The 27,780-nt window shown below is 42.2% G+C and overlaps 1 protein-coding gene across 1 annotated transcript; it reads right to left on the reverse strand.

Moving 5' to 3' along the window:
* Window positions 1-11,703: 11,703 nt before the first annotated feature.
* On the reverse strand, window positions 11,704-27,450 carry LOC106565073 (protein APCDD1-like). The gene is made up of 4 exons (XM_014131703.3): window positions 26,739-27,450; window positions 16,065-16,242; window positions 15,232-15,751; window positions 11,704-14,928 (listed from the first exon to the last, which is right to left on the reverse strand). Exons 1-4 carry the CDS (start codon window positions 26,797-26,799, stop codon window positions 14,152-14,154), a joined length of 1,536 nt encoding a protein of 511 aa, XP_013987178.3. The 5' UTR covers window positions 26,800-27,450; the 3' UTR covers window positions 11,704-14,151.
* Window positions 27,451-27,780: the final 330 nt, after the last annotated feature.

Genomic DNA, 27,780 nt, shown 5'->3' on the forward strand with positions numbered 1-27,780 from the left:
ATTAGTAAGACAAACCCACTGAAATGGTTGAGGTTTGGAAACCCTGTTTCGCTGAAAGGAAACATTTCTCAGCATTGTTTTTGTCTTTTTTCCACTTATTTTAAGGTGCATTCTTTCCCTGTAGTAATGCAGAAAGTATGAGACTTATCTGAGACCCCACTTCAGAATCCAAACTTTCCCACAGTTGGTGAAGCTCTCCAGATAATTGAATGTCTGAACACATTTTTAGATGTCATTGCGCATCAGTTTGACAGTTACAATGGCATCACAATGGAGTTCTGGTTTTGCTAAGCTTTCATCCTAAATCAACCTCTCAACGAACAGGCCGCTCAACAAACTCTGCAGCCAACATTGGACACAATGACACATTTACCTGGAAGCATTCGGGGCGCCGCTGTTTCACCAAATGGGGATTTGTTAAAACATGTTTTTTTTTTTTTTAATCATTTCTGTTTAATGATGCCTTTAACGAGCCACTGACTTGATTGCAAACAGGTTGGCCCGTAATTTGCCCTTGCCTGCCGCTCAATTTTTATGACGTGCAACAGAAACCGCAAACAGATTTATGAAAAAGCGTTCGTTCCCCCGTCCTCCTGCCCTTCCTCAAACATCACCGCCCTCCACCCAGCCAAATCCGTACACAACCAGGGTGGATCCATTTTTTGTTATTGGCCCAGTGGTGGAACATGGATTTAGGAGGCTTTAGAGTCCATTTAATGACAGATCCTGCACATTCGTTTTCTGATAAATGCCAGTCAACTTTTCTCTCCCTCCCTCTCTCGGTTTTCGTTAGATTCTCAATCCAAGACTGGAGTACACTTGCTCAAACCCGAAAGATTACCTCATGGGGCTAGCAGCCACCATCACTATTCTGACGGGAGTTAATCAGAACAGTATGTTGCCTTTGGAAGTACCTTAAATGCCTCTCCTCTTCGGCTTTTTCTGCACCAGCGGAGCCAGCTACCATTTTTTGTCCGTTCTTTCACAGAACAGCTACAGTCTTCCTATTTTATTATTCCAATGCTGATTTAAAAATTAAATAAATGGACAGGTCAACTACCAACCAAAATGATAATCGTCACAGTATCTATAAATCCTATGGATAGAGGCGAATAGTGAGACTACATTGTACAGTTCAACTTGTTGTTTTGAAGACTTTCAACGTCAGGTCATTAAGTTCAGAGAGAGGGCCGTTTTGCAAACAATTAGAGTTTGTCTGACCCATAGTTAAATGAATAGGAACAGTGCATTCTCTATAGTGCTTAGTCTTTCTCATTCAGGCAGTCTAATACGCGGTGGGCTGTATGTACCAAGCTATCTGCTTTAGTTTTCAAGATGATTGATCTTTGTTGAGGGAGGAGCTGGTTTTTGCTTATTGTGTATATTCTTCTCTACATATTTCCGTTTGTTGGCCATGTCAATTCTTGAAAGGTAAAAAAAAATAAACATACTTTTATGTTCGTTAGCTGGACATGCAAACATCGCAGAGTAGTACACTGTGAACCAATCAAAACCTATGTACTATCCATCTCTGCTGATCAGGTTCCCTAATCACGTTATCCGTAACTAAGGTAACTTAGTAGACAGCTGGTGACGGGTCAAGAGAGATCTCTGTCCGACAAACTGCTGTCAAGTAAACACTTTTTTTTTTGTAATCTATCTAGTTATAGAAACATGATACCATCAATGCAAGCTGTAAATTTACTCCCAATTTCGAACGCAGAAACCTTTGTAATGTAGCTAGATAGCTAACTAGCAAACTCGTTACATCAAGTAGATATGCTGCTAGCTAGCAGGTGCAAATACTAGCTAGCATGTCATTCCCGGACAAGGAGTGCTTTAACTATCAGTTTATTCCAAGTAATAATTTAAGACTATAGCTAATATAGTCATCAAGGCAGGACTCACTAATTTCATTCATCCATTCATTCATACTGACAAATAAGAAATGCCACATTATCCCTGTCAATAGTTGGAGTAGGATGATTGTTGAGCACCCGGCCTCTGACTGTCAATGTTCATTTTCAGAAAAGATGACTGTCACAGGGTTGATGCCTAAGTGAATACATTGCATTCAATGGGTGGAAGATGAGTATCACAGTGTTGTTGCTTATGTCAATAGGAAAAGATGTGACGGTTGACGGGTATGTCAATACATTTCAGTCAATGGGAAAAGGTAAGTGTCATAGGGTTGATGCCTAAGTGAATACATTGCATTCAATGGGGGAAGATTAGCATCACATTATGGACACATTTTTTATTTTATATATTTTACCTTTTTAACTACTGTAGGCAAGTCAGTTAAGAACAAATTCTTATTTACAATGGCGGCCTATATCGGCCAAACCCAGATAACGCTGGGCCAATTGTGTGCCGCGCCCTATGGGACTCCCAATCACAGCCGGTTGTGATACAGTTTGGAATCGAACCAGGGTGTCTGTAGTGACGCCTCAAGCACTGAGATGCAGTGCCTTAGACCGCTGCGCCGCTCGGGAGCCAATAGAGAAAGGAATCACAGACAGGACACCCTATTCTCCCTCCCTCTCTCTCTCTTCTTTCTCTGTCCTATCTCTCGACAGACAGACATATGAACTCAGACAGGAAGACATCGACAGACAGACAGGCAGGCAGACACAGACCGACAAACATATAAACTCACAGACATACAAACTCTAAACTCAACCCTAGAAATAACCCTAGCTTCATGTCCACATCCAAGCTCAACTCTAGCCATAACCCGAACCCTCCACATCTTGGCTCTGCTTTTGGAGTTAGGACAAGAAGTTAGTGTTAGGGTTAAGCCAAGATGTTGAGATGAAGTGAGGGTAAGGGTTGAGCCAGGAGTTGATATGAAACTAGGGTTGGGGCTAGGTTTTGGGTTGAGCTGGGAGTGGACATGAAGCTAGAGTTGGGGTTGAGGCTAGAGGCTAGGTTTCGGGTTGATCTGGGATGTGGACATGAAGCTAGAGTTAAGGTTAGGGTATGGTTAGGGTTGAGCTGGGAGTGGAAATGAAGTTAGGGTTAGGGCCTCAACCCTAACCTTAATCCAATTAACAATTCATTAATTAATGTACCCCTCCCCCCACTACATGGCAGAAAGGTAGGCCTAACTTGAAGCTTGACCTAGAGTTAATGTCATTTTGAGTGACATCAGCAGAAGAGTTGAACCAAGATGTGGAGATGAAGCGAAGGTTAAGTTTAGGGTCATGGTTAGAGTTAGGATTGAGCTGGGAGTTGATATGAAGCTAGGGTTGAGGCTAGGTTTCGCATTGAGCTGGAATGTGGACATGAAGCTAGGATTAGGTCCTCAACCATAGACATAACTCTAAGCTTAATCCAATTAACAATGAATAAATGTGCCCCTCCCCCCACTACATGGCTGAAAAGTAGACCTCACTTGAAGCCTGTTATGTGCTTTTGAATGACAACCGCAGAAAGGTTGAGGCTAGAAACAAAATTCACCCATGGGATTGTTCAACAGACCCTCCCGATGAATGCAAGCCTACATCTGACCATGTGAATTTGACTCTTCACAGTGAAAACTTGGTCCCACAGAGAACAAGGCTTTTCTTTCATAGACAAGCAACAGCCCTCACAAAACCTGTTGACTGCGATTGAGCTAGCTAACCGTCCTTGCAAACAACCAATCGTGACCTTATGGGGATGCCCTGTATTGAGGTTCAACTGTGGAAACAGGAAGCATCTTAATTCATCCTCAACATGGTCCTTCATTCTCTCTGCAGTTACACAATTTCCCACTTCTGCTGAGGAGGGTACATTGTGTTATAAGCTGACTTAACTGTGAGCATTCTAATCAAATGCATCAAAATAGATATTGCTCTGTGTTTTACTCTGAGTTATGCTCCAAAAGTTGGAGATAATGTGTGAGCCATATGACAGTTAGTTATCAAATAGCAGCACTCCTATCCAGTAACTGGGCAGTCAAACTTGGACCATTGTTTGGAAAGCTTCTTTAATGGAAGAATCCCACCTTTACTGTAGTACTGAGGTGACTATTTTATCTTAAGGATTAATAATTGAATATGATATGAACATTAAACATGATTAATAATGATTATCATTCATTTCACAATCATTATTTATGACTAATTATTATTTTCACAGCCAACTCTTTTTTTTCTTTTGAAAGTTTGGCATTAATGTATCATGATATAAATGATTTCTTATGCAGCTCAATAGTTAATCAATATAACACATCTAGTGGAAATATTTAAAAAGAGAAAGAAGCTCCAAGGACAGACTGTATATAACAGATAAAAACAGACACGAGTATGCAATAATTACAGCAATATCTTCTTTTTTAATGTCAAAATTAGTAAATCAATGACAATAAATATGGTTTGTATGTCTTCTCTCTACAATGAGTTCACCAATGTTATATTAGAGGATATTGGGCAGCAGTTCGCTTGTTGGCACGCCAACATCGTGAGGAAAATGTATAATAGCATTCTGAACTAGGGTCCAATTAGTGCACTGGTCATGTCTGGTTTTCCTCCTATCAAAAATGGTCACGTTAGATCAGGACCAATGAGAATCAATGTGTTTCTTGTCAACCTGTTGACAGACACAAGTTTGCATTTCCTCCATGATATCCAGTTCCTGATTTGCACAACCTGAAGTCGATCGGAATGTCTGTTGCTTGTGCTTTGAAGGTATTGGTCAATATTGGTCTTGTTTTTTTTGTGCTTTGTTTGTTAGAAAATATACTGCATTATTGGTGGAATTCCGACCTGAGTTAAGTGTGCGTAAATGGAACATACAGTACTTCTCTTTTTATGCACTTTTCTCTCTACCCGTATTCTGACCTTAAAGTTAAGCATGAGAATAGCTTGCTATTCACCAGCTATTCGTTTGGGGTGGAGATCAAATAACTGAAGGTGTTGCAGAGGTGTCTACAGATATGTTGTATTCTGACCTTGACTTAACTAATAATTCAATCACATTTACCTGTGAGGAAACCATGAATAAGGTCTAGCGAACCTACTGGTTCCAAGTGGAAAAAGCATCTACTAGATTTTTTCTGATTGAAATAACAACATTCTCCATGCACTGTAATTTACAACTTGATAAGAGCTTGGTAAATGAGTAATCCGTTCAATAAGGTACATTTAAATGTCACTTTTATATCTATTTAACCTTAAAATCGCTGGAGAGATGTGAAACCAGTCCTATGGCAGAAAACTGAAGCATATAAACTTTCCCACAGTAAAGTTTATGAAATGCTGTGCCTTTTTCGCAGAATTTAAATTGTACGGCCTTTTAACTTGCAAGGATGGCATCCTGGTCTCATAGACTAGATGTAACATAGTAAACGTGAATCCTGGACACTCAAAATAGAATGATATATTACGTTTGGTAGGTTACACAAGACAAAAGGTTACTTGAGGCAAGCATAATGTATAATGCAAACGTCTAGCAACCCAAAGGTTACATGTTCAAATCTCATGGACAAGTTTAGCTAATCAGCAAGTTTACACCTACTTAGCATGTTAGCTAACCCTAACCTTAACCCCTAGCTTAGCTAACGTTAGCCGCTTAGCTAACTTTATCATTAGCCATCAAGCTACATTTAGCAACAACTAATGTAATTGGTATCATATCATATATATTGCAAATTCGTAACAGATCATACGAAATGGATGATGGGCATCCACCAATTAATACAGTGCCTTCAGAAAGTATTCACACCCCTTGACTTTTCCTCCATTTTGTTGAGTTACAGCCTGAATTAAAAACATGTATTAAACGTAGATGTTTTGTCACTGGCATAGACACAATACCCCATAATGTCAAAGTGGAATTATATTTTTCAAAATGTTTACAAATGAATAAAAAATGAGAAGTTGAAATGTCTTGAGTCAATAAGTCTTCAACTGAGTTTAATGACTGTGATAGGAGAAAACTGAGGATGGATCAACAACATTGTAGTTACTCCACAATACTAACTTAATTGAGTGAAAAGAAGGAAGCCTGTACAGAATAAAAATATTCAAAAAAATGCATCCTGTTTATTTATTTAACTAGGCAAGTCAGTTAAGAACAAATTCTTATTTACAATGACAGCCTACCGAGGAACAGCCTTGTTCAGGGGCAGAACAACAGATTTTTACCTCGTCAGCTCAGGGATTCGATCCAGCAATCTTTCAGTTATTGACCGAATGCTCTAACCCCTAGGCTACCTGCCACCCCTGTTTGCAACAAGGCACCAAGGTAATACTGCAAAAAAATGAGGCAAAGCAATTCACTTTTTGTACTGAATACAAAGTATTATGTTTGGGGCAAATCCAATACAACGCATTAAGGAGTACCACTCCCCATATTTTCAAGCATAATGGTGGCTGCATTATGTTATGGATACAGTATGCTTGGGGAGTTTCAGGATAAAAAAAGAAACGTAATGGAGCTTTTTGGACCAGAATCTCTCTTGGCAGAATCTGTTTTGAAGCTGAATTGGACTATTACTGAACTTTGCATCTATGTCCAGATAGTTAAAAGTGATTTAGCTCCATCATGTCTAACTAGCATACACTTTTCTTATTTTGTAAATCTATTTTTTACTACCATATTTTTGTGTTAGGATTTGTATTTAGTAATGGATGTTTTTTTTTTTTACATAGAGGAAAACCTGTCTCAGTCTCCTTTCCACCAGACACTGGGAGATTAATTCCCCTTTCAGCAGGACAATAACCTAAAACACAAGGCCAAATCTACACTTGAGTTGCTTCCTAAGAAGACCGTGAATGTTCATGAGTGGCCGAGTTACAGTTTTTACTTAAATCTACTTGAAAATCTATAGCAAGACTTGAAAATGGTTGTCTAGCAATGATCAACAACCAATTTTTACAGAACTTGAAGAATTTTGAATACAATAATTGGCAAACATTGTACAATCCAGGTGTGCAAAGCTCTTAGTGACTCACCCAGAAAGACTCACAGCTGTAATCGCTACCAAAATGGATTCCAGCATGTATTGTCTCAGTGCTGTGAATACTTATTTAAATGAGATATTTCTGTGTTTAATTTTCGATATATTTGCTAACATTTCTAAAAACATGTTTTCACTTTGTCATTATGGGGTATTGTGTAGATGGGTGAGAAATCAAATCTATTTAATCAATTTTGAATTCAGGCTGTAACACAACGAAATGTGGAATAAGTCGAGGGGTATGAATACTTTCTGAAATGTATCATACTAATTGGAGCGCTCCAGATTTACAATTACTATGTTCCTCTTCTGTCTCTGCTGCTAAAGCCACTTTCTACCACTCTAAATTCCAAGCATCTGCCTCTAACCCTAGGAAGCTCTTTGCCACCTTCTCCTCCCTCCTGAATCCTCCTCCCCCTCCCCCCCCCCTCCTCCCTCTCTGCGGATGACTTCGTCAATCATTTTGAAAAGAAGGTCGACGACATCCGATCCTCGTTTGCTAAGTCAAACGACACCGCTGGTCCTGCTCGCACTGCCCTACCCTGTGCTTTGACCTCTTTCTCCCCTCTCTCCAGATGAAATCTCGCGTCTTGTGACAGCCGGCCGCCCAACAACCTGCCCGCTTGACCCTATCCCCTCCTCTCTTCTCCAGACCATTTCCGGAGACCTTCTCCCTTACCTCACCTCGCTCATCAACTCATCCTTGACCGCTGGCTACGTCCCTTCCGTCTTCAAGAGAGCGAGAGTTGCACCCCTTCTCAAAAAACCTACACTCGATCCCTCCGATGTCAACAACTACAGACCAGTATCCCTTCTTTCTTTTCTCTCCAAAACTCTTGAACGTGCCGTCCTTGGCCAGCTCTCCTGCTATCTCTCTCAGAATGACCTTCTTGATCCAAATCACTCAGGTTTCAAGACTGGTCATTCAACTGAGACTGCTCTTCTCTGTGTCACGGAGGCTCTCCGCACTGCTAAAGCTAACTCTCTCTCCTCTGCTCTCATCCTTCTAGACCTATCTGCTGCCTTTGATACTGTGAACCATCAGATCCTCCTCTCCACCCTCTCCGAGTTGGGCATCTCCGGCGCGGCCCACGCTTGGATTGCGTCCTACCTGACAGGTCGCTCCTACCAGGTGGCGTGGCGAGAATCTGTCTCCGCACCACGTGCTCTCACCACTGGTGTCCCCCAGGGCTCTGTTCTAGGCCCTCCTATTCTCGCTATACACCAAGTCACTTGGCTCTGTCATATCCTCACATGGTCTCTCCTATCATTGCTATGCAGACGACACACAATTAATCTTCTCCTTTCCCCCTTCTGATAACCAGGTGGCGAATCGCATCTCTGCATGTCTGGCAGACATATCAGTGTGGATGACGGATCACCACCTCAAGCTGAACCTCGGCAAGACGGAGCTGCTCTTCCTCCCGGGGAAGGACTGCCCGTTCCATGATCTCGCCATCACGGTTGACAACTCCCTTGTGTCCTCCTCCCAGAGTGCTAAGAACCTTGGCGTGACCCAGGACAACACCCTGTCGTTCTCCACTAACATCAAGGCGGTGACCCGATCCTGTAGGTTCATGCTCTACAACATTCGCAGAGTACGACCCTGCCTCACACAGGAAGCGGCGCAGGTCCTAATCCAGGCACTTGTCATCACCCGTCTGGATTACTGCAACTCGCTGTTGGCTGGGCTCCCTGCCTGTGCCATTAAACCCCTACAACTCATCCAGAACGCCGCAGCCCGTCTGGTGTTCAACCTTCCCAAGTTCTCTCACGTCACCCCGCTCCTCCGCTCTCTCCACTGGCTTCCAGTTGAAGCTCGCATCCGCTACAAGACCATGGTGCTTGCCTACGGAGCTGTGAGGGGAACGGCACCTCCGTACCTTCAGGCTCTGATCAGGCCCTACACCCAAACAAGGGCACTGCGTTCATCCACCTCTGGCCTGCTCGCCTCCCTACCTCTGAGGAAGCACAGTTCCCGCTCAGCCCAGTCAAAACTGTTCGCTGCTCTGGCACCCCAATGGTGGAACAAGCTCCCTCACGACGCCAGGACAGCGGAGTCAATCACCACCTTCCGGAGACACCTGAAACCCCACCTCTTTAAGGAATACCTAGGATAGGATAAAGTAATCCTTCTAACCCCCCCCCCCCCCCCCCCCCCTAAAAGATTTAGATGCACTATTGTAAAGTGGTTGTTCCACTGGATATCATAAGGTGAATGCACCAATTTGAAAGTCGCTCTGGATAAGACCGTCTGCTAAATGACTTAAATGTAAATGTAATGTTACGTCTACCCATGAGTCCAGGTTGGGGATAAACACTCTCGAATGTCTTTATTTTAGGCTACCCTGACATTCTCAGTTTCATATTTTCCTCATGTTAAATATTAGCCACTATCAGTATCGACCATCAGTAAGCCTAATAACCACACACATTCAACTGCCAATTTACTGTTAGTTCCCTTCAGTTGCTATAGCCTACATTATCATTCCAATTAATTACATTGTTTCGTTTACCTTCATTTGCTTCCTCTGTTAATGCCGTCATGGATCATTAGTAACAGTTGAGAATATTTAAAAGGTAGGCTAATTAAATCGTTATGGAATGGAGTACAGACCAAGCTGTAACAGTTTGAACCCTTGTAATCACACAATTCCATGGTTAATACAGGCAATATACGAGGGTATAGCCTACTATATTGTACAGTATTCTCCCTATTATAATTATATGTACGCTAATCTTCCAACATTAACATGGGTTGAAGATATGAATGTGGCAACTTTCAGGGTGAATCAAACCATTCTATTTTTTATCAATCAGTATACAGTACCAGTCAAAATGGACACACCTACTCGATGGTTTTTCTTTATTGTTACTATTTTCTACATTGTAGAATAATAGTGAAGACATCAAACTAGGAAATAACACACATGGAAGGCATCATGTAGTAACGAAAAAAGTGTTAAACAAATCAAAATATATGTTATATTCTTCAAAGTAGCCATCCTTTGCCTTGATGACAGCTTTGCACACTCTTGGCATTCTCTCAAACAGCTTCAAAGGGTGGCTACTTCGAAAAATATAAAATATATTTTGGTTTGTTTAACACTTTTTTGGTTACTACATGATTCCATGTGTTATTTCATAGTTTTGATGTCTTCACTATTATTCTACAATATAGAAAATAGTAAAAATAAAGAAAAACCCTTGAATGAGTAGGTGTGTTCAAACTTTTGACTGGTACTGTGTTTTGTGTGTAAAGTCTCTCCAAACCTGTTTTTTTTAATTATTCATAGATTATTTCCAAAACCTAAATAATTACAAAATCTGAATATTTTCATTCTACCAATTGGTGCTGAAACGGATACGAATATGCATGTATTTGGATGGCTTTCTCATTGATCACTAATATTCGGAGCCCGTTCTCGCAATATGTTCTAGTGAGTCTGTTGACAAAATTCTAACTAAAAGGTACACCCTATTTAAAGGCATGGCCAGGGTTGGGTAGGTTACTTTCTAATTGTAATCCGTTACTGTTACTAGTTATCTATCCAAATTTGTAATCAGTAACGTAACTTTTGGATTACCCAAACTCAAACATTGTTACTTTTAGATTACTTTCCCCTTAAGAGGCATTAGAAGAAGACAAAAATGTATGTTACCAATTGAACGACATCTTTTGCCGGATAAATCAATGTTAAAGTTTACATAGCTGGCCATATATGGATGTTAAATTTTACTTTATGGGTTGGTTATGTAGGCTTCCTCTAACCCATCGCTTTCTACTACATATAATAATATGATTAAATCTTTACATTAAAAACAAGAATTCCAGTCAAGCCAATAAGTGTTATACCCCTTAATTAATCTTCAAGAATAGGACTTGGAAATATGGAAATCTAGATTAGCCAAATTGTTTTACCTGAGCATGACCCCAAAACTAAGGATTTATTAGCCAGCCCAACTCTGTTGTTTGTGATTTTGTTGTCATGGAGGACTGATTGGGCTCATTGATTCGAGTTGAAAAATAAATGCAGCGCTCATGGAATGGCATGCTTTGAGCACTACTGAAGAAAAAAAGCCCCACTTGTATTCCATAGGCTTGGATCCGCATTATGCAGGAGTTGCAAGAGCGCATTTTTCACTGGCTGTCCACTGGTTTCAAAATCAATGATTGATAGGCAGCTTAAACTTCTCGAATTCAACCATTATTGGGTTCAAATACACATTTAGATTTGTGAACAGCCATCCACAACAACCACAATCCGTAAGGCCCAAATAGCTAAATGAGAGAGCAGCAGTGTGATTCACATCAATGCACTATGTAGATATCAATAATAAGTGATATTCGTATCGCCGTAGACTACACCACTACTGTCATCCTTACCTCCAAGCGTTTATTCAAGTTGGATAATCTTTGGATGCCGACAGCAGTCACACCATTGGAAGACATAGCTTGGACTGTAGCCTACAAAAGCCTATTCCTTCTCTTTTCCCGCGATCCACCAAACACCTTTGGTGTGTCAGCATAGTGGTCTCTGACTTGTGGTCAGACTCGCTCAAGTGGAACAAACTTAAAATAACGCCTTTTTTCAATGCTGATTTGAATGTCATTGAGCGAACAGATGAGTGTCAAAGATTTTTCCGCAAACATCCTTTCTGAATTTAAAAGTAATCCTCGAAGTAATCATCTACAGTGAGGGGGAAAAAAGTATTTGATCCCCTGCTGATTTTGTTCGTTTGCCCACTGACAATGAAATGATCAGTCCATAATTTTAATGGTAGGTTTATTTGAACAGTGAGAGACAGAATAACAACAAAAACATCCCAAAAAAGCATGTCAAAAATGTTATAAATTGATTAGCATTTTAATGAGGGAAGTTAGTATTTGACCCCTCTGCAAAACATGACTTAGTACTTGGTGGCAAAACCCTTGTTGGCAATCACAGAGGTCAGACATTTCTTGTAGTTGGCCACCATGTTTGCACACATCTCAGGAGGGATTTTGTCCCACTCCTCTTTGCAGATCTTCTCCAAGTCATTAAGGTTTCGAGGCTGACGTTTGGCAACTCGAACCTTCAGCTCCCTCCACAGATTTTCTATGGGATTAAGGTCTGGAGACTGGCTAGGCCACTCCAGGACCTTAATGTGCTTCTTCTTGAGCCACTCCTTTGTTGCCTTGGCCGTGTGTTTTGGGTCATTGTCATGCTGGAATACCCATCCACGACCCATTTTCAATGCCCTGGCTGATGGAAGGAGGTTCTCACCCAAGAGTTGACGGTACATGGCCCCGTCCATCGTCCCTTTGATGCGGTGAAGTTGTCCTGTCCCCTTAGCAGAAAAACACCCCCAAAGCATAATGTTTCCACCTCCATGTTTGACGGTGGGGATGGTATTCTTGGGGTCAAAGGCAGCATTCGTCCTCCAAACACGGCGAGTTAAGTTGATGCCAAAGAGCTTCATTTTGGTCTCATCTGACCACAACACTTTCACCCAGTTGTCCTCTGAATCATTCAGATGTTCATTGGCAAACTTCAGAGTGGCATGTATATGTGCTTTCTTGAGCAGGAGGACCTTGCGGGCGCTGCAGGATTTCAGTCCTTCACGGCATAGTGTGTTAGCAATTGTTTTCTTGGGGACTATGGTCCCAGCTGCCTTGAGATCATTGACAAGATCCTCCCGTGTAGTTCTGGGCTGATTCCTCACCATTCTCATGATCATTGCAACTCCACGAGGTGAGATCTTGCATGGAGCCCCAGGCGAGGGAGATTGACAGTTCTTTTGTGTTTCTTCCATTTGCGAATAATCGCACCAACTGTTGTCACCTTCTCACCAAGCTGCTTGGCGATGGTCTTGTAGCCCATTCCAGCCTTGTGTAGGTCTATAATCTTGTCCCTGACATCCTTGGAGAGCTCTTTGGTCTTGGCCATGGTGGAGAGTTTGGAATCTGATTGATTGATTGCTTCTGTGGACAGGTGTCTTTTATACAGGTAACAAACTGAGATTAGGAGCACTCCCTTTTAGAGTGTGCTCCTAATCTCAGTTCGTTACCTGTATAAAAGACATCTGGGAGCCAGAATTCTTTCTGATTGAGAGGGGGTCAAATACTTATTTCCCTCATTAAAATGCAAATCAATTTCTAACATTTTTGACATGCATTTTTCTGGATTTGTTTGTTGTTATTCTGTCTCTCACTGTTCAAATAAACCTACCATTAAAATTATAGACTGATCATTTCTTTGTCAGTGGGCAAACGTACAAAATCAGCAGGGGATCAAATACTTTTTTCCCTCACTGTAGTTTTTCAAAAGTATCTGTAATCTGATTACAATATTTTTGATGGTAACGTAACGGATTACAGTTAACGTTTTTTTTGTAATCCCCATGTAATCCGTTACTCTCCAACCCTGGGAATGGCTTAACGTAAATGTATTGAAAACCCATAGAGATTGATAGAGAACTCATCTTTTTATCTGTGCCATCATAGCGTCTGTGATAGCATGGGCGGCGCCATTGAGGCTATCTCCGTTTTGAAGTATTCTATTTTCTTCTTTATGATTGGCTGATCCCTCCTGATGACCTGGTTGGACATAACTCTAACGGGGTCACCAGGAGGGATCAGCCAATGAAGTTGGAAGTCCCACCAAGTTGACTACATTAAAATGGTGGAAGCCCCCAATGGCGCTCCCCATGCTTTTAGGGCCTTTTGGCAGCTAGAAGCCTCTATCATTCTCTATGTGAAAACCCTATTGAATGAAAATTCCACGAGAAAATCTGTTGGCCAGCAAGTGGGGAGGGTTTTCATTGGATGAATTACATTTATTGGGAGCGCAGAAGGTAGCCACACCTGCAGAGCGTGTTACGTGACGGAATAAGGTAAGTCTGAATACCAAATACTGAGAAGTACATAGGAAATGCTCGCCTTTCCTAAGTATGAATCTGCCACTCTTTAGAAAAGGAGCGCTTACGTGACTTGAACATTTGCCAAAAGGCATCTCCGGTTTAAAAGAAAACAAAATGATACACATATAATATGATAGATATGCAACATGAATACACTGACAGTCTATGTACAGTTTTCTTGAAGATGGCTTTGGCCATCTATTATGTGGTCTGGCATTATCTTGATATTGAGGAGGAGCACATAGAGTTTCCTAATAGACCGCGTGCAGCTCCACCATCGTTTGTGTGTTCTTCTCCAATGTTCAGTTTGTCTCTAGAACACAGTACCAAACCCACAGTAAAGAGACCAGTACTAGGACAAAGCCAGGGAGCCGTGGTAGGTTATTGGTTCCACTAGCTGCTAGCTTGAGCTGGTTGGTGTGGCGTTGCGACGTGGGGGTGTCTTCCTCGCTACAATGCACCAGGGCAGCCTGGTAAGACGTGGGCCTCTTCTGGGGCCGGTCAGGGCTGGAGCCATCCGTCGGCCTCTCCCCGATGAACAGCAGAGAGCGCCGTCGATGGTCCAGCTCCGTCTTGAACAGCTCGTACTCCTTGTGTGGCAGCTTGATCCCCAGGACGGTACACCCATCCGTGGGGGTCACGTCCTGCTCCACTCCCACCTCCCACCCCCCCGCCTTCCCGCAGCTGCCCCGCATGGTCTCGTTGAGCACCCTGGCCGTGGCCCCTTCCAGAACGGTGACTCTGACCCGGGTTACCTTGAAGACGAACTCAGTCCCTCCCGCCACTTTGGCTGAGGGGCCTCCCTGGGCGTAGTGGCCCGAAGCCCGCAGGGTGAAGGTGGGCTGGCTGCAAGTGGGTTCCGAGTAGTGGCGGTAGAGGCCTTCCCAGGAATGTTCATCTGGGCGGAAGGTGAAGTCTCGGGTGAGGAAGAGGACGGCGGGCCGGGCTTCGCAGCGTTGGCTCACCCATCGGCCGTCCAAGGACAGAGGCGTTGCTGCAGGGACATGGGGTAACACGGGAGGGCGCTGTTCTGAGGCCCGGAACAGCAAGGTGCACGCTGGGCAGGGGTGGATGTGGTGCTGGTCAAATAGATATAGAAAGATTAGGGTTATACAGTAGAACTGTCATCCAAAATGGCAGGCTAGTTAATATGAAGCCTTGTATTGACCATAAAGTGGTATGCTTGTTTGGAGGTTGGGACACTGTTTTATGTTTCAGTTAGTTCGTTTATCACTGTGGAAGGTATTCAGCATCAGATGAAGAATGGATAGAGAGAGAGAGAGAGAATTACCAAATTCACTTACAATGTCCTGAAATACATTTTAATAAAATCCCTGCCTTGATCTACATGTATCTTATTAATGGGGAGTCCATAATCTCACCATAGCATTCTGCAGTGGCTGCTGGTAGCCCATTGGTCGATAGTATGTCCTCTGGGTCCAGTCTGTGTGCACGTCCCCAAGGAAGAGCTCCTGAACCAGACCTCCATGGGGCTGATGCTGGGTCTCCACTCTCACCAAGCCCAACTCCATCATCGAGTACCCCGAGGCACCCAGACAGTCCCTCCCTGCCCGGGCGTTGTACAGCTCGTACAGGCGCCCGGGTACCATGCCACCCAAGGTGAGGCCCACACACACGGAGGGTAGGCGGGCGGCCAGCTGGTGCATTGCACCTGGGCTGTGGATGACAATGCCCACTTTGTGGAGGTGGTGCTCGGTCTTGGTGGCACCCTGGGTGATCCAGGACGCTTGGCGCAGACGGAGCTTGCCCCGGACCACCAGAGAGTATGCGGGTTCCTCGCACCCACTGTCAGTGTAGTAGTGTTGCAGGGCTTTGAACAGGCGGCTTGGGTAGAAGGTGTAGGAACGGGTCAGGAACTCAGGGCCAGGCCGAACTTCACATCTACTCGGGAGAAAGAGGTTGAAGGGAGGTTGTCAGTTCCATTTTAGCAGCTAGCTGGATGGATGATTGATTGAATGACCTTAATGGTATGTGATGAAATAATTAATTATCTGGGTGTCTTATGCAAACAACAACCTTCTGAATCACCTTGAGGCTCATTGACCGAGCACACTTCCACAAAGACAAAAAAGGTGACAGTTGTGGAAGAGTTTCCCATATTCATCATTAGATTGCAAAGGACGTGATAGACATAAATGGTACATATTCAGGAAATAGCCTGTACCGTTCTAAACTTTATTTGGACAACACTTGCCTTGTTGACACCCAGCTGCCCTCCAGTCTTGGGGGAATGTCGACTGTGATTCTGATGCCGTCCTGCAGGTGGGGATACTGACACTGTGGCTCCCATTCCAGGCTAGTCGTGTGGTTGGAGAAAGATCCAAAGAGATCTATGGGTACCTCCCAGAGCGTACTACCCGACACAAGATCAGCTAGAACCAAGAAAAATAAGAACACTTCCAGTTATCACTCTGTCAATCGGATAAACACAGTTTATTTTTACCCCATACTGTTTATACGAAACAGAAACGCAAAATAATAATAAGCTTGGAAGATAATTATCAACCTCATCCATCATAAATCAGGGGTTACACACAGAACAACTAATAGCCAAAGGAAAATATTCACTCCCTGGGCTTTTCAGGTCCAAACAAGATTTGGTTGACTAGAAGCAGTTTGAGGGTTCACATTTCTGTAACTGTCCATGTAATGAGATGCGATGGGCTCCATTACAGGCCATATATAGATTTGAATCAGACCATGGCCACATCCACCAAGAGGACCTTTTCTAGGTTTGACACATCTATCAGCCAGCAGCTGGGCTCCAACTCACTTTTTTCCAATATGTGCGTGTGTGTGTGATATCTACATTGTGAAATTGAAATTGAAGTTTCAGACATGATTTGACATGTTAGGCTGCAAGGAAAGATATTAAAGTATATGAATTAGACCCTTCTTTGACACTTTTTATGTACTTTCACTGTGTTGGAATTATCATAGCTCAATCAAGAGTAGCAAACACAAACATGACAGCATGGTACATTTACTCCTATCAACAGCAATATATTTTACTCAATTTTATCAACATAAGGGATCTGATGCATGTACATCTGCAATCTCTTTCTTTATTTTGACTGCTATAGCCACACATTGTGATGTATCTATGTACTCGTTTATGTGCATCGATTGGCCTGCCTTGGATGGAGCAAGGCCCACAATTTTAACAGAGACCAAGACAATCGTGCCCGAGTTGATTTCTTTGATTGAACCCAAATGATACGAGCGTGAGGAGAGGGACTGATATCCAGCACGAAGATAACTCATTGGTAATAGGACGCTATGGCTCCTGTTTCAGTCTCCCCAGCCAAACGTCAAACAGCAAGGGGATGAGTCCCCATTGACACCCACTAGTTTTCCCTCACCCACCCTGTTCTTTCTCTTTTTCTATATCTGTTTCCCTCTTGTTCTGTGTCTTGTCTTCCTTTCCCTTAGTCCCTCTTCATCTCTCTCTTTTTTTGTCCCTATGCTGTCTCTCTCTCTCTCTCTCTGTGTCCTCATGTTGTCCCCCCTCTTTCTTTTGCTCTCTCTCTTTCTTTGTCCCTCTCGCTCTCTCCATTTCTTTGTCCCTATGTACATATTATATTCATCCCTTTACATTTGTGTGTATTTGTGTGTATAAGGTAGTTTGTTAGATTACTGTTAGATATTACTGCACAGTCGGAACTAGAAGCACACGCATTTCGCTACACTCGCATTAACATCTGCTAACCATGTGTATGTGACCAGTAAAATTAGATTTGATTTGTCTTTGTCTGTTCTCCCTCTCTCCCCGGGGGTAGGTGGGCTTCGTCATGGCCCTTATGGACAGCTTTATGGATGTTCTCTGGGTCGGCTACCGGAAGTTCGTCTCTATGTCTCATGTTTGTCCCAGATAAAGCTCACTTCGCTGCCCGAGTCACCACCAAGGCATCCTACTAGATGGCACTTTTCAGCTACTTCTTCGATTGGAGAGAAACCAATGTTTACTCAGTCAGCCAATCTACTTCCCTTTAAATCTTTCGGAGAGTAATTCGACAGCTTTTATTTTCTGTGGCAATGTCAGCCTAGGGATGTTTGTTCCTTAGATGTTGGAATGGTTTCTGCGTGCCATTGAAGCTGCATATAGGCATTGTGCGAGACTCACTTAGATACTCTCTCTGCTCAGCATGATGTTTGGTTTGGGAGATTTTTGTCTCGTTAATATACAAAATAATTGTCCAAAGCAGAATAAACATGGTTGCAATTTTCCCTCCCTGAAGATGTATTTGTTTATTCTCTGTGTCTCCATTATTGGCAAGAACCACCGTTAAACTGACTCATTTTGTTCCCTAGAGAGGACTTTGCTGAAATACTAATCAGGATTAATGAATTTGTTCCTCTTTGGTCATCTGACAAGTCTGTTTCAAGTTAGTAGAGAAAATGTGAATCACCATCATTGAATGGACAGGACTTATGAGATATGGCTGAAGAATCTTTTAGGGTGTAATATTCGGGCCTCTGTTTTGCCAAATTTTTCTAGTGTTTTTCAGGTGAGCTGTCATTCTGTTTCTCTCCTTCCTTGGATCTCATTTCAATGGGACATATGGTTGCGTTTACCAAAATAATAGAAGTTAAAAAAAAATGTGCTTTATAAAAACAAAATTGTACAACCTGGGGTTTAAATTATTGTACTTAATCTAAAAGGGGTATTATAGCATGACTTGTTACAAGGTAATGTAGTAGTTTTATTTTCCATAGGTTTACAACATAATCTATTTTTTCTTAATTTAGATTATTAAGGTAGTTGTTTCTTAATTCAATGAATACCACTGATTCTTCACCTGTGGTCAGGGGAATATTCTAATTTGTTATTCAGCGACTCCTTGGTTTGCTATGAAGCTGAGGAATGGGGAGACATTTAAACCAACCACTTTCAATTTGGAGCTATGGATGCAAGGACTGACAGTCCATGAAATGAAAATTGTAGTATTGAACATGTTTTGAAGCTATGCATTGTTTTTTAACCCCAAAAAATGGAGTAAAACAACCTTATACTTTAGGTTATGATCTGGTAAAACTATTGGAATACTAATCTCATGAGGTATTTATAACTTATATTCTTCCAGAAGTGATGGCTATATACAGTATAATTCATTGTTATAGCCATCAAACATATAGCCATAAAGAATGCATGTATCAATCCCAAATTGCCTCTTTAGTTAAAATGATCAACAGCTGTACATATTGCAGATTGTACCTTAAATTAATGTAATTTCTGGCTGACTACCAGTCCTGGCTGTAACCTATGGAGGGTGCCAGTGCACTGCCAATGAGCCTCTGCTCATCAATGGCCTCACCTGTAGTATCTGACCAGCGTGTGGTCACAGTTAGAAACTCCAGGGGACAATGCAGTGAATCAAGTGTGGTCTAACCCCAGACTGCATTCCAAAGTTACCCTCCACAGCAAGGATCAGTGACATAATAGCAGCAACACTTTAATACGCGCTAAGAGACTGTGTACTACTTTTGACCAGGGCCCATAAGTAGTAAAGTAGTACATTATAAAGGGAATAGGGTGCCATTTGGGACATTACCCTAGTCTATCAGCCCTACAGCTGCCACCCAGAAAGACAAGCATGTCTGAATCCCAGCCTAAGTCATCTATCTACCTGCCTGGAAATTCCATCACAGGATCAATCCCACACACTGCAGACGTTGATTTATAAAAGGGATGCCATTTATGATGGACCTCTGGGCTCCTATTTGTTTGTTTGTGTTTGTGATTAGGGTTTGGCAACTCGGGCTTCTCCATCTCATGTCTCATTCACCAACTACCGGAGGCCAAGCGAGCGAAAATACTTTTTATGTACCTCTCTATTTGGACCTGTCTAGGTGCAAACACACATGAGGTGGGATCCAGGCGGTTTTTAATCCGCCACCCACGTCTTGTGGGGGAGTTGAGTGCTCAACGCCAGCCAGCCAGTCTCTCAGCCAGCCTGCTGTCAGACTTGAGTGTTTCCCAGTGCCTGTGGCCACTGTTCTGTGTGTTTGCCTCGCTCTCTTTTTCTCTCACTGCTTGTCTTACTGCTCCAATGCTGGAGGAGAAAACCCACTTTAACTGTCCCTGAATAGCTCCTTCACACACTGCTACATGGCTTTTGTGTGGAGCTAGCACCTGCCTCTTGATTGGGGCAAACTTGATGAAAAAGCCATGTTTACGACTCATTTCTTTTGGATGGATTTCAGAATATTTTCTCTTTTCTTCTTTCTCTTTCTGTCTTTGTTTCTTTTTTTTTTGTGTGTGTCCGGGGTCTGATGAGGTGCAGTTGGTCGGAAGGAAAAGCGGAAAGCTTCTTCGTCTGGTGTAATGAGTCTCCCAGTCCCCTGATTACTGGGGGGAGTAGGGTAAAAGGGAAAGGGGATACCTAGTCAGTTGCACAACTGAATGCTTTCAGCCAAAATGTGTCTTCCACATTAACCCATTCCCTCTGAATCAGAGAGGTGCGGGGGGCTGCCTTAATCGACATCCACGTCATCCACGTGTGGATGTGCGTGCATGCATGCGTCTGTAAATGCATATGTGCATCTGCCTGTATGTGCGTGTATGTGTGCCTGCATGTATGCGTCAGTGTGTGTGGGTGTCCGTCAGTGTGTGAGAAGCTTAAGTTGAGTGGTACAGTGCAGATACACTCTGTCTCCCAGGTTGAGTTGGCCCCGGCCCCATCAAGCACAGCTGCTTTTTCAGACACTGCTGCATTGGCCTCCACAGCAAGGATCAGTGATATAATAGCAGCAACACTTTAATAGAGGGAAGTATCTCACCGCCCATGTACAGATGGATAAAAAATATCCTCAGTTATCCTCATAGGGACAAGGCTTCTAACACATTAACATTTCCACTATATTCATACTCAACCTACTGGGCACAGACATCAATTCAACATCTAATCCACGTTGGTTCAGTGTAATTTCATTGAAATGACATAAGCAACATTGATTCAACCAGTGTGTACTGGGTGGGAATGTTGTGCATTCAGCAGTACACAACACTGATAGAAATATAATATGTAAAACAAACATGCCCCTCTGACATGTAGAATCAGGAATCATGTCAGCTTTATTCATGACATTTCTATCTACAATGTTCTGTAATGTTTGCCTGAAGCTTACTCAGCATTTCCCAGGTGCTCTTTTATCCATCAGTGGAGGCTCCTCAGAGGAGGACCATCCTCCTCAGTGTATTTCATAAAAATAAAAATGGTAAAACATAGAAAAGGTTATCCTTTTTAGATAAAACTATACGAAATATATTCAAGTCACCAAATAATTTATTAAAACACACTGTTTTGCAATGGTCTACAGTAGCCTCAACAACACTCTGTAGGGTAGCACAATGGTGTAGCCAGAGGACAGCTAGCTTCTGTCCTCCTCTTGGTACATTGACTTCAAAACAACACCTAGGAGGCTCATGGTTCTCACCCCCTTCCATAGACTTACACAGTATTTATGACAACTTCCAGAGGACGTCCTCCAACCTATCAGAGCTCTTGCAGCATGAACTGAAATGGTGTCCACCCAATCAAAGGACCAGAGAATGAAACTAGTACTGAACACATAAACTACAGCTAGTTAGCACTGCAGTGCATACAATGTGGTGAGTAGTTGCCTCAAAGAGAAAGATAATAGTAGAACAGTTTTCAACAAATTAATTTCTTAAATGAAGGAGAAGCAAGCGAGAGAGATTTCGTTAAAAAAAATCACTTTCAGTTTCACTTAGCTAGCAAATGCAGCTGGATAGTTTAGTTACTCAAACACCCGTCTCAGAGGGATGCTATGTTATCTAGCTGGCTATGACTATCCAACACCGCACTGGAACTCTTCCAAGTCAAGGTAAGCTTTTGGTTTGATTAATTTATTGCCACCGGGGGCCCTCTGGTGTATTTGCTTACTGAATATACACGTTACTGCATGATTGTAGCGGGTTTACTAACGCATTAGTTCTATTAGCTACGTTGACTAGGACGTTACTTTAGCTAATATGGGAACAACGATGTAGGCCGTGTGTAGCGGTTATGACATAGTTTGGTTTGGAAAGGTTTTTTCGCCTGGTCACGTACAGCTGATGCGTTGTTCATTGAAGTCCACAAACGAAGGAAAAAGGTGAGAGGAGAAGAGTGCATACAAGCTAGAATGAATACAACGTGGCTGCTGTGATCAGGGATGTATTCATTCTGCCGATTCTGTTGAAAAACGTCTCTTAAACGGAAGCAAACGAAACGGGGATTAACATACCTGCATTTGTCCAACAGAAACTATTTTTTACAACTGTTGGACTAATGATTACATCCTATATACGCTACTGCAGGCAAGAGTGTGCAAGGCGGTATTGAATGTGTCACTGTCTGTCCATGTGTCACTGTCTGTCATCTCAAATGTTTCTCTCGACCTGTGTGGCCTATGTTGTAAACGTTCATTCATAGGCTAGCTTGTAGCAACCTCATGATGAGTATAGGGAAAATGTATGTTTCATGTATTAGCCTAAACTACGATGTTACATTGAACTGCGTGAATGGAAATGAATGACAGTCATCCAACATGCTGTAATAGAAATAAGGCCATGTTCATGATTTTTGTTGTTGTTGTCCTCCTTCATCATAAACGGCACTAACCGCCACTGTTATCCATATAGCAGCTTAAATCAAATGTGACTTTGGTATAACATGTTTATCATATCAAATTATTAATTATTTTACTTGCCTTTATTAAATCAGGTAAGTTATTGGAAATACATGATGACCTTACATATGGGCACCTCTTATCACATGGGCACCATGGGACGGTCTGTGTCACAAATGGAACCCTATATACTATATAGTGCACCACGTTTTACCTGAGCCCTAAGGGCCCTGGTCAAAAGTAGTGCACTATAAAGGAAATATGGTGCCATTTTGGACGCATAAAGTTTCAATGTACCAACAGCCATTCATCTCCTCAAGCTGTTACATCCTCCTCGCGCTATAGCAGCCTCAGCCATTCAAATTCTCTCTCTCTAAGACATCCTCACTGGAAACAACAAAGTCAGTCAAATCGGGATGTCTTTCTGCATGGGTTTAAGGGCGTTTCACAGGGGGCACCAGGTTGGTTTTGTTTTTTCCCCATCTCGAGTGTCCCCTCAAGTCGTATAGCCACCCATTGTTGTCTTTTCATCAAAGTTAAACCTGACTTAATCCGGCGGCCCTGTTTATTTAGTCAAGGGATGAAGGGGGGGGGGGGTGTTCTTCCAATAAGGCCTGCCAGTTCCCTTGTGGTTCACTCTGGCTCCTATTAACCCAACAGTACTCCGCACATTCCTCTCTCCAAACACTACCAATATTCACCCACAGACACTGTGGTGAAGGCAGGAGCTTACCATCAAAAAGTCCAGTGACGTTATGGAACCAGACGGTGGCTACTGTTATATAAATATATACACAGGTGATATACATTTGAATGAATGAGGTCAGATGGGTTAGTGAGATGAGTAGGGTGATAGGAATGTTAGGGATGGAAGGGATGAAAGGCAGGGATGAAATCGGGATTCTGAGCTCTGAGAATTCAGTGGCTGTTATTGCAAGTCTACTGGAGCTCTGATTGGTGCTTTCACTCTGTCATTTGCATGTAAGTTCTACAGCAGGAGGGTCTTTAGGCCGTATAAACATCATTTATTTAATTTACAAAAAATGAATGTCCATTCTAGTAATTCTATTTCTATGGTTTATGCTACCTCCATCTTGCAAGACTTGTACTTTGCACCAGGAGGGTGGTTCTACTGAATGTACTCTAATAGGGATGTTTCACTCAGGGTCAGGGATATAAAACAGAGATCCAACTTTTCAAAGTTTGAAACGATCCCTAAGAGCAACAGTCAGCACCTGACATGCAATGCATGCTGGGCTACTTACAGAGCACAGTGGAGAAGATAACAGAGCGAGAGAGGGGGAAGTTGATTGTCTATTGACGTTATGGGGCTAGAGCTAATTGGTGGGTTGGTTTCATCTTAAATAGATAGTTCACCTTTTTGAGAAGTGAACTATCTCTTTAATTCTTTCTGTTTGGGTTTGGTGAAATTCTAACAGTTGCTGGGTGTCAACGCTTTTCTCATATGATATGGTGTTTATCACATGCAAAGTTCTATTTGACTCTATTTAGTCTAATTTAAATCCAGGGTTGCTCAGTCATATCTCGCCAATACGATTCAGGAGGAGGGGAGGGGGGTACAACTAAGAGAGAGGTGAGATAATTTGGAATTATGTAAATAAGCCAAGTATTGACATTGTTGGACATTGTTGCTGTGTTGTTGCAACGTTAAGGTAGAGTTGCCCAAAAGTCTGAATCAATATGGAAGATTCTTAGTCTAAAGGCCCAGTGCAGTCAACATTCTGTTTTTCCTGTGTTTCATATCATATTGTATAAGAGATGATAAAACTAACACTGCAAAAGTGTGAACAAATTTGATTTGTGTTATTTCCTGACATTTGCTGATTGAAAATACACTCTACAAAGGACCTTCTAATCAGCAGGTTGGCATGGGCGAAGTTTCAGCATTCCATAGTGACATCACTATGTGGTAATTGGTTAACAGACCAATAACAAAGAGAGTTCCAAACATGTCTGCTAATAATAGCAAGTTTTCAGTTTCTCCCTCTCCACTAAGACCACTCACTCCCAGCCAGTCCTAGCAAAATTCTTGCTTGAGAAATAGTTTTTTGCTAAAAAGCAATTTTTGTCCATTTAAATGGAAATCTTTTACGCTAAGGTACTTTATTGTTACCAAGAAATTATTTGATATTTGTATAAAAAAAACAGCTGCATTGCTCCTTTAAGTCATTGCTTAGGTTATTGTCTATTTGGAAACCCTTTCGAATGAAGTCGTCTTGCATTGTTTGCGTGGGATTGTCATGAGACTAACATACCACCTGTCACAAGCTTGATGTAATCATTGCGTGCTATGAATGTGGGACCAAATACAGTCTGCACTTTAACCTCATAGTCATTATATTATTTTTAAATCCAAAGTGCTGGAGTACAGAGCCAAAACAACAAAAAATGTGTCACTGTCCCAATACTTTTGGATCTCACTGTATATGGTTCTAAATAACATAATTGCTTACTTAATTGTCTGCTGTGGATTCTTATCCTATATTAATTGTGTGATTTTCACACCAATCATTTTTGTCTCACTTCATAAACCTTTTGGAATTATGGTCACTGTCCCAATACTTTTAGAGCTCACTGTATGTCCAACCACTAATGAAAGTGAATGGGAGTTCCTTGGATAACAACTTTAATCTACAAACAATGAGAAAAAGTCCCTTGGGTTTTGGTGTAAACTAGACTCATGGCATGTGTCTGGGCCCAGGGACTCAAAAGCTCCTGTCTACCCTACTTGACTTGAGCAGAAGCAAAATGAAAAACAGCTCTTCAAATACCAATCTATTGGCCCTGAGCAGCGGGTGTATTACGATGATTATGAGTGGGCAGATGCCTCCCGCCGTCTCCTTGCGCATCACTTTAACGGGCCCTGACGGGCAAAATGCTTGTCTCCCCCAAGGCTACTGGGAGGAAAATCAACTCTAAACGCTATCCTGAGGTAGGTCAGTTAATGGTAGTGTCCTGTTATTCCATCTATTACCATAATGGCAATATTAGTTCCAGGACAACGCTTCCCTGCTCCTGGGGAACCATGCAAGGCTTTTCAAGAAGGCTTTTCAAGAAGGACTCCTGGGCTTACTATGCTGTTTGTCTCTCTGGAGAGAGAATGATAGCCTTTGATAACAGACTTATTCTTCACTAATCTAATTTCAGTAAGCAGTGTTTTTACAAGGTTATAATAACTTTAAATATGGGACTTTTTTACAATGATTTTAATCTTTCATCAACAAGTTGCATCATTGCTAAAGTCCTCGGCATATTTCTCTTAATGTAATGTCCACTCCATGCTCTTTCTGATAGACACACTGTTAGAGGCACTGTCAATTGTTCTCTGAATTTAACTTCATGTCAGACAAGTTTAACAAACATTTCGAAAGCAGATCAGCTGTTGTGAACCATTGGATGCTTTTAACTACTGCCCCTTAAATGGTGGATACCTGCTCAAAGTTTCAACAACTTCTGATACAGTGATTTCAAAATTTCAGCAATTCAACAGTTAGACGACAGCCCTAGCGGTAAAAATAAACGAGCTATTCGCTAGTTAATTTGATCACTGATTATGTATGCAATCATCCAGTTGTATTGCTTTGTTACAACTTTGGATGAGTCAACTAGCAACAAGTTGTTAAAGACAGGTCAAACATACATGATTCATATTTTTGTAAGTGTTTAAGCTATCCTTTAACACCTTGGTAAACAGCGCAGAAAAAGCAGTTCACCTTAGATTATGTTTTTGAGGAATCTGATTCTCAGCAATAGTTTCAAAGCAATGTGCTTTAGATATACGTTCTCATACATTTTTTAATCCATGTTAAATATATTTTTAAAGATCATAAACTGTATGGGAAAAAATTGTATCAAATTCATGGTGCTGCAATGTAATCTGATTACTCAAGTTAAATAAATAAACCATCAAAGTAGGCTTTCATCTGAAATCATGACCCAGTTCAGTGAATTAAATAACATGTAAATGAATACATGTAGCCTTTAAAATCGACTTCTGAAAATATTACATTTTGGTGAAGATTCACCATAATTGACATAATATAAATCAGCTATCATCATGGAATCATATGCACATAATCAGGCTTCAGTTTCATTTGAAGCTTGGCTGTTAAAGCTGTTACTGTCCAGATGCACAGTAAGTGGACAAAAACTGGGTCTCGAGGGCAACCAGAGGACACAGACAGACAGAGAGAGAGCGTAAGTGTGAATTTACCTTTCCACAGCCACAGTACCCAAAGTCCCCTCAACAGGCGAGTGAAATGTCCTTTTGACATGATCCCGCTCACACACACACACACTCAGAGAAAGACCCTCAAAGTCCACTGTGGTCCAGAACAAGCAGCCTCTTCAATACGTGCTGGTAATTTAGGACATCACCATGCCAAAGATTGAGAGAGGAAAGCCCAATAATCCAGTTTGAAATGTGGTCCTTTACAGATAGTGTTCGTTGGTTTCTTCTTCTATTTCAGCTTGTCCTCCCATGGTATGAAATGCAGTCCACTCAGTCAGAATAAATTGCTTGAACCTCCTCACACTAAACTCAGTGGTAGAGAAGAGGATTTCTCTCTCAGTTGTCTATCTTGGTCCTGGGCTGCACTCTGTTTGCGTCCTGTGCATGTGTGGCTGTGTGTGTGCTCCCGTCTGACTGTTGGTTTGAGCGGAGAGGAGTGAGTGTGCGAGAGAGAGAATAAAAGAGAGTTTAAAACTTCTCCAACTGAAGCCTCTGGGAGTTTTTAGAGTAAGTTGCAAAAGGGCAAAGAAAGAGCTGCAGGCCACAACACAAGTGAGAAACAATCAAATCCCCAACATGTCTATAAAGCGAAAAAGTCTTAATACTTGAGAGAATTACCATGTATAATGTTTTTTAGCGATTTCCCTCCTTTTCCGGTCGCCTTACTGTACATTATAAATTATTATGCCTCTAATTTGTGGTAGCTACATACAACACAGTACACAGCCCCCAGATCACACCTCACTGCTGAGGCACACACACACACACACACACATTCAAAGGGCAGAGTTGACATTGCTGACCACTGCAGAGGTAAAGTGGGGGTTTGCTGGGATTTCAAAGGTGGCTGCCAGGGCAGTGTTGGCAGGGGTTCTGGGATCAGTGGGCAGACTGGGGCTCTGGCTCAGCCCCACAGACGGATAATAGAGGTGGGTGGCTTTTGGGCTGATCCCAGGCCAGCCAATTGGTTCCCTGAGGAGGTTCTACCCCGGGTGTGAGGAGCTTTGATCCACTCCATGCAAAT

This window comes from Salmo salar, chromosome 12 (assembly GCF_965601325.2).
Source record: "Salmo salar chromosome 12, fSalSal1, whole genome shotgun sequence".
Lineage (NCBI taxonomy): Eukaryota > Metazoa > Chordata > Actinopteri > Salmoniformes > Salmonidae > Salmo > Salmo salar.